The sequence below is a fragment of the Mercenaria mercenaria genome, chromosome 14, assembly GCF_021730395.1.
Source record: "Mercenaria mercenaria strain notata chromosome 14, MADL_Memer_1, whole genome shotgun sequence".
In the NCBI taxonomy this organism is placed as follows: domain Eukaryota; kingdom Metazoa; phylum Mollusca; class Bivalvia; order Venerida; family Veneridae; genus Mercenaria; species Mercenaria mercenaria.
The window spans coordinates 14,384,910-14,393,281 of record NC_069374.1 but is presented as its reverse complement, the minus strand read 5'-3'; the positions used below and the strand labels follow the sequence as shown (position 1 = coordinate 14,393,281).

The window sequence follows — 8,372 nt, the reverse complement described above, 5'->3', positions numbered from 1 at the left end:
TGATTTTTTTTTTCTTCTTTTCAAATATCAAACTCCGGTTTTTATGAAGTATAATCATGAATAATTGATAAATTATTATGATATTATGAATTCAGCAAATCGGCATAATAACTATAGATTTATAACATCAGAATAGCTCTAAACATGTTTTTACAAAATATGTTTTACTATCAAATGTAAAAATACTCTTCAAGATACTTTTTCAGAGGCCAACTATACTGCTTTAAAAACTATGTTAATGTAACGATTCAGCTGCTACATTTTCACTCACTCTCTGTATCCGAACTGTCAACAGTTTGGGGTATGTTTCCTGCGTCTAAAACATAATCACCCCAGTTGCGCGTGCCATACATTTCTTTCCCTGTGTGTCTTGCATAGCCAAGAAACCATAAAATGGCAGCCATGTGAGCACACATCCCGACAACTCGACTACCAGCGCGACACTTGCAATACCATGAAACAACTTCAGTCGCGTTGTGACGAATCCAAAGTGTGTAAACCTTAGATGACACGTGTCTGCTTTGAATTTTGACCCTTAAAAGAGTATTGTCTTCTCTATGTACATAAATGTCTGAGTTTCCGTCAATATGCTCTTGCATATAACCAGCTGACATTTTAAGTTGGTAAGTACCACATGTTAATTCTCTCAACTGAATTTCGTCTAAGCGCGGAAATTCAACATCTAATTCAGCGGACTTCCAACAGGCTGATTTTCGTTCTAAACAGTGATTTTCAATGTAAGTTTTAAGGTCGTTATTACACTTTGACAAATCTAACATTTTCCTTCCAAGTGCGGTGTCGTCGTCGTTGTTTTTCGTCGCGCTCAATGGAGGAAAGTATTTGTTGGATATCGCGCATACTATTCTTACGAAATCCCCGATGAATGGAACCTGCGTTGTTGGTAAAACATGATCTAAGTACTTCCAACGCTTGATCCTGGCGTTAGTAGATTCTACTACCCATCTGACCTAAAGAGATAAAAAAGAATGGACGTAAAGTAATACTTAAGATAGGAGAAAACGTTGAGATTGATTTATCTTTTTACAGTGTAAGTGGACATACATGCATTTAGCGGCCAATATCTTAGTATTTTCTTATTGACATAATAATTCATACGACCAAACCAAAGTTAGCAATCACACATGTTGCAAACATGTATTAGTTTATAGTGGTACTAAATCACTGTCCGCATTATGGAAAACCAGTACTTGTGTTATATGAGAAGGCATTACCGTCAGTACAATAGGGTTCGAACATACGACTTTCAGGTTGAGTGGCCGACACATTAACCATTAGGCCCAAAACTCCACAAACCCATATTAAGCAACCACTGTTCTTCTGTTAAACATCAAAACTAATGTATGCGGTCTAAGCAGTAAACAATATTTTTTTAAACATTACACGGTTAATAATTAACCGTTCGGAAGTCCAATATCTGTAACAGGTTTATCGCATTTAAAAAAAGTTAATTGATGACTCATTTGACTGTCTCTCAGTTTTTACCTAGCACACTATCTACGGACAGCCCTAACCGTGTTCGTGATTAAAACAAATAACGGTACGCTTCAAAGATAAAAAAACTGTATAAATACTGCACGACAACTAAAACGATAACTTGTTTGATAATTATGATTTTTCTTCGTTAAAAGATTTTTTTGTATAGCATTACAGCATGAACTTAACTTCTATCATTGAAATTTTTTTTTTGTATAACATTACAGTATGAACTTAACTTCTATCATTTACAACCTTTCCGAGTTCACCGATGCATGAGAACAATAATATTAACATGCTGTCGTTTAAATTATCAGGCGGGGGTAGAATACCGAAATATTGACCTGGTACTCGTAAATATTTCGCATGTTTCCGTAAATTAATTTTCGGTGTCCGAACCTAAACAACGATTTAAAGCCCTGCTCCGCCGCTATTCAAATTCTGTTGCGTGTATGCAACCATGATTACAATAGCTAACAGTTAACGGCCTCGTGCCACACTTTGGCACGCAAAACCACAGGTATTTTATATAGAATTTTATATAAAATAGACTCTATTTTGACAGGCGTCACTGTTCATAGTCAGGATTTTCATGCTTTTTCAGTGACAATTTAAGGTTAAAAGGTAGGACTGGAGCTGGTCTTTAACTATTGAAAAGCCAGTTATATACAATCATGTATCACGTGGAGATAAAACTGTGCGGACAAAGCGTTTGGCACAAATCTCAGGGTTGTGTGTTAGAGTCCTCCGTCCGACCAAACTGTTTTTTTTTTGTGTGTGTTTTTTTCCCAATTTTATCTGTATTAACAGACGGAAAAATTGTCACACTTATCATGATTTATCAACGAAATACTCTACTATCCATCAACATTCTTCTACGTACATGTCAGTTAACCGTTCTAAAAATGTTTAAAATCTTCAGGACCGGGCAAGTATTCATTCATTTAGCAGACAATTCAAGGAACTGTTGTTAATGATAAAAAATAAAATGTATCATAAAATAACGTAATATCAATACAATTACAAATACACGGAATTACAAAAAAATGGTTTGATCAGAATTCAAACCCATGGTAACGTGCTTACAAGCCGCCGAGCTTACCACTGCGCTACTGTTCCATTAGTTAACTAAAATCGTTATTTTTTATTAATGTAGATATAATCAGGACACAAATATCGCGTACAATAACGAAAACGCCCGAAAATATTAGAAAAGATTGTCAGGTGTCAGGGACAATAAATACAGCAGTCTACGTGCATATAAATAAAATGCATTAGAATTTAGCAATAGTCATTTTACGGCACCGTATTATCAAAGCACTATATACATTCGTTCTCGCGCCTGATATTTTGCATTTAATTCTATTACTTTAGGTTCTGGTCTCCTTTTTTATAGAAAACAACACATATATTATCAATTTACCTTCGTGACTAGTCTGCTAGTGTTAGCATCTTCTGTTGTCATTTGTGTCTGTCCTTTTTGCATGAATGCAGGCATTTCGGCATGTATTCCCATATCTTCCAGCATAGCTAAGGAATCCCGAAAACCTCTGTCAACAATAAAAACGTCATTTTCAGCTACAAAGCTTTTTATTTCTTCGACATTTGTCTGCATCATGTGAGTTAATATACGTGCGTCACTGTTTCTTCCATCTGCCAGGTAGGGTCCGATTATGGTGACAAAGTACCCACTGGTTGTTACAACTACCATTGGTTTTACTAAGGGTCTGCCCTTGTGCATGCTAAATGACCGTCTTTGAAATTGAAAGTTTGTACTTTTTTGTATGTAAAAATACGTTCCATCTAAAACAAGCATCATCTTTGGCTGACTGTCACCCGACTCATCTGTACCAAACAGTGACTGAGCAAGAGGTCTTGTGTGTTTGTCAATAATTTCTTGCCTAGATATATGTGCAAGACCCAAGTTCGCCGGAACAAAATGCTGCATTAATGCACGTCTTACACTTGAAATTGCTCTTCGGACACTTGACGGCGTTATACCTAAAATTGTTGAAAGAAGTTTGTTTGATATGCCAGACTTTAATTTCAACAGGAACAGTCCAACTGTAGTTCTCAGACTACGTACGGGTGAGCTCCGAATATGCTCTTCTATACTAAGGAAGAGGTCTTCAAAGTCTGTCTGCTTAAGTCCAGTCAGTTCTTTATAATCTGCTTCTCTCAAGTTGTCAAAATTAAGCCTTTCATTTGTTCTGATGCATTCCTTTCTTATAGCCCCGATCAACTCTAAGATATTTGTTCTGCTCATAAAGACTGTGTCTGTGGTTAGAACGTTTATAAGGGACTCCTCTGAAATCTGCTCATTATATATATGTACAGGACAGCAGCGTGATCCGGATGGTATCAGTATATTGAATTTTATAAATACCGTCACTCTTGTCTCGGAGGGTACAACGATGAGTTTAGGTCCCGGTCTCTTACACAAGAAACATTTAGCATGAGTCTTTGTAATGCACGGTATTTTCAGTGAAACAGACGGAGGGCTGAGATATGAAGAATTCCCTTTAGAGGCTGGCGGATGAAAGTCCGGATCACTTGCTTCTGTTGAACTGTATGTTGAACTACGCTGCGTCTCAGCTATATAATAGTTATGTCTGCATTTATTACATATAATTGACCTCTCATCAGCGTTAATGAAAAACTTTTTCAACAGATACTTCTTTATAGATTTGTTCACCGGTCTTCTGTTTTTTGGTTTCGTACGTGTGTTGCACACAACACAGTTGTGGAACTTCATACTGAAAAATACAAACATATTGTAATTGAAAAAATATTTAAAATAAATCAAGAAATTACTTAAACAGCATGAAATTAGACTTAAAAATGTAAGAAAAAGCAATTCAAAAAAATGTATATGACGCAGGTGGGATTCGAACCCCAACCGCCAAAATGCAAAGCGGGCGCTCAACCACTGTGCCACTGAGTTGTTAGAGATTAACGGTGCAAAACTTATATAAATACTTAAGCGACGGTTTAGGTTGATTGAAATATATTACACTGATCTCTTCGTTTTTTGTTTGTTTTCATTTGTGAATAGAAACAGAGAACCTATTGTTAAAATGTTAAATATCGGCAAACGTATTTATACGTTTCTTCACATTCATCCACATAATATTTCGTAATTTAGGCCATGTTACGGCATGTAGAACTACGATACTGGCAATTTATCTTTAACAATCTACATATTGTTTTTTCTTACCTTTCACGATCACTCTTGATTATATTTTTACATTTCGTAAGACGCTTGCTATTATACGACAGATATATGTCATGATGGAAACGTGTTAGTAAGTATAATCACTACACTGGGGGGCGAACGTCACGGATCGCTTCAGCGTTCCAAATAAATACCTTTTTCATCATCAAAATTGTCATTGCATCACTCGTACCTGTCTTGAAACATATTATATAAGAAATGAACTTACCTTTTTCCTTGTACAATAACAGTAACTCTGATTTTCCTTCGAATTGGATGATACGATCTTGTACGTTTCTATGGACGCTGAGTACGAAAGTTTCGAACCCAAATATAAAAAATACGATAAAAGCCGTAACAGCGCTGCACTTCGCATTCGTTTATTTATGGAAGAGAATCATAAAACAGTTCAAAAACAGAAAAACGATTTGTAATCAATACTTTCGCTTTTTAATTCTATGGTTGTACTATATATTAATCCAGTAAGGAAAATAGACCTACTAAGGAGTCCGTAATTTATTTATTTTTAGTATGAGCACAGCCGTCGACCACAAAAATATTTTGCATACAAGAAGCAATACTGAATTCCAACTAAAGTTCAAATTATCTTCGTGGTCGAGGGCTGTGCTCTATACTAAATTCCAGATAGACAGGACGAAATGCATGAAAATAACCAATTTTTAGCCTTTTCAGGGGTTTTCAAGCTCTTGTTTCTCTATCTGAGAAGTTATCGAAATTACTATACATTGTATTTTGATAAAGTTTAGACATGTATAAAGACAAAAAACACGCCATAAGTAAAATATTATTTAATTCATAATTTTGTAATATTGTAGGCCGATTTCATATAATCGTGAACCTTGTCCTTTACATGGAAATTTAAGTTATGAAATACAGAAAAACATGAGAGGTATTTCATGCGTGAAATCTGACATTTACCTCAATAACTCAAAAATTTACAAAAAGATGATGCAATACCTGCATTTACAATACATATAAAATAAGGCCCGTATGTCAATTTGTGACACACGTCCCCCCTTAAAAAGAAAATTCATAATTTTCTTAATTGAAAGCAAAATGACATACTGAAAATAGCAAACACAAAAAGAAAACACACACTGTCACTATCTGTACACCATATAATATAGCCACCTGTCTACACTCTACTCAAATAATCTGCGCCTACATTTTCTCTACCAGGAATTGCTCTAATACTGATCCTATATGGCTGTAATGCCAATGCCCATCTCATCAGCCTGGAGTTGCTAAGTTTCGCTTTATTCAAATAAGTGAGCGGCTGATGATCTGTCTCTAATACAAAGTCTTTACCGAACAAATACCGGCGAAACTTAGCTACTGCCCATACTATCGCTAAACACTCCTTCTCTATCACTGAGTACTTTTGCTCCCTAGGTAGCAATTTTCTACTAGCATACGCTACAGGTAATTTTTCTCCATCACTTTCCTGAAGTAATACTGAGCCTAAACCTACATCTGAAGCATCTACTCTCAATATAAAAGTCTGATCTAAATCTGGCAACTTCAAAATAGGCGGACCCATTAAGCTAGCCTTCAAAGTCTGGAAAGCTTTTTCTTGACTTTCACCCCACTCTACAAGATTTGGCTGACCCTTTTTCGTCAAATCTGTGAGTGGAACTGCAATGGCGGCAAAATTGGGGATAAACTTTCTGTAAATTCCAACTACACCTAAGAATGAACGTATTGCCTTCTTGGTTTTCGGTCTTTCGGCATCCTGTATAGCCTGTACCTTATTTGGAACTGGTTCAAGGGTCTGAACATCTCCTATCATGTGCCCTAAACATTCTAACTTCTGAAAACCTATAAAACACTTAGTCGGTTTTGCGGTTAACTTAGCCTCTCTTAGTCTGGTTAACAACTCAGTAAGGGCTACTACATGTTCTGGCCATGTGATTGTATACACCGGGATATCATCTATAAACCTATCTGAGTGCCCTAGGTCCTTCAAAACCTTCCGCATCAGTCTACAAAACGTTGCTGGTGCGTTAACTAATCCAAAGGGCATCTTACGGAACTGGAACAAACCTTTCGGGGTTTCAAAAGCAGTCATGGGTTTTTGCCTTTTCAGACAAAGGAAACCCTCCCAGTAACCTTTGCTCAAGTCTATTTTAAAGAAAAATATCTATACTTAGATAGCTTTGAAAAATCTCCTCCATGTTTGGCATAGGTTCAGCATCGAAAACCGTCAGTTTGTTGACCTGACGAAAATCTATACAGAACCTTATACTGTTATCTTTTTTCCTTATGAGGACGATGGGGGGGAAAAATGGAGCATTGGATGGTTCGATTACTCCCAACTCCAACATTTTATCTACTTCCTCTTTCACTACTGGCTGCAAAATAAAAAAGGAATGGGAAATAACCCTTTACTTTTATCGGATCTGTAGTTGACAACTGAATATCATGTTCAACTAAGTTAGTATTTCCAGGAATATCTGTCAGTACATCTGAGAAATTTTCAAAACAAGTCTACTACTTCCTGCTTACATTCTACTGGTACTCCGGATTTATCTCTACATCTTTGTACGTTTCTGTACCCTGCTTTATAGGACACAAAACTATATCCTTTTCCTCTACTCGAAACTCATCACTTCTTTCATTCGGATCTAATCTGTCATAATCTCTCTGATCCTCCTCTACAATAGCTGCTCCAACCTTACTTAATATACCCTTATTGGTATGACTTACTATCACCCTTTCCCTTTTTCACAATACTGTTTCAGCATGTTTGCGTGAAAGTTTTCAATTTTCGTCTACTCTATCCTGTAATCTAGTCTATTTACTACCTCTACTACTCGTAAGGACCCTTCCAATGTAACAACAATTTATTATTTTTCGTAGGTAACAATACAAGTACCTTACTACCCCTTTTTAAACCTCCTATCTCTAGCCTTCCTATTGTAATACTTTTTGTATCTGCATACTTTTGCTAACTGTTGCTGAGCTATCTTACACGTATCCCCAACTTTTCTTGCAAATCCATAACAAACTGGTAAGTGGTTTTAACCTCATCATTCCCCGTCTTCCAGCCCATAACTTCTTACCCACAGTTATCGGTCCACGGATTTTCTACCATAAAGTAACTCAAAGGGAGAAATCCAAAACTTTCTTGCGGAACTTCACGGTAAGCAAACAACATAGCTTCAAAACCTATCCCAATCTCTAGGTCTCTCACTACACATACGCTTCACCATTTGCTTCAAACTACGTTAAACTTCTCTACTAAACCGTTACACATAGGGTGATACGGTGTTGTAGTTAACTGCCTTAATGACAATAACCTACTTACTTTGCCAAAGTTTGACGTAAACTGCGATCCACATCGGTAAGCATTTCCTCTGGCATCCTAATCAAACTTACATATCTACTAATGCCTCTGCTACTCTCTCAGTTTCAAACTAGGTAGTGCTATAGCTTCTGGATATCTAGTAGCATAATCTACCATAGTCAAAATGTACCTGTTTTTCTATCATTAGGTTCGATCGGACCAACGATATCGACAGCAACTCTCTTAAAGGGAGTATCAATCAAAGGCATTTTTCCTAACGGAACTTTACTTACTCTACCTTAGCTATAGTACTTTGGGACAAATATACATGATGACAATACCTTCTAACCTCTGCCA

General features: G+C 36.6%; 1 protein-coding gene across 1 annotated transcript; it reads right to left on the bottom strand.

The window, feature by feature from the left end:
• Window positions 1-263: 263 nt before the first annotated feature.
• Window positions 264-8,092, bottom strand: LOC123558603 (uncharacterized). Its single transcript, XM_053522488.1, has 3 exons — window positions 8,037-8,092; window positions 2,918-4,250; window positions 264-968 (listed from the first exon to the last, which is right to left on the bottom strand). The coding sequence occupies exons 1-3, from the start codon at window positions 8,090-8,092 to the stop codon at window positions 264-266; spliced, it is 2,094 nt and encodes a 697-aa protein (XP_053378463.1).
• Between the last annotated feature and the right edge of the window lie 280 nt (window positions 8,093-8,372).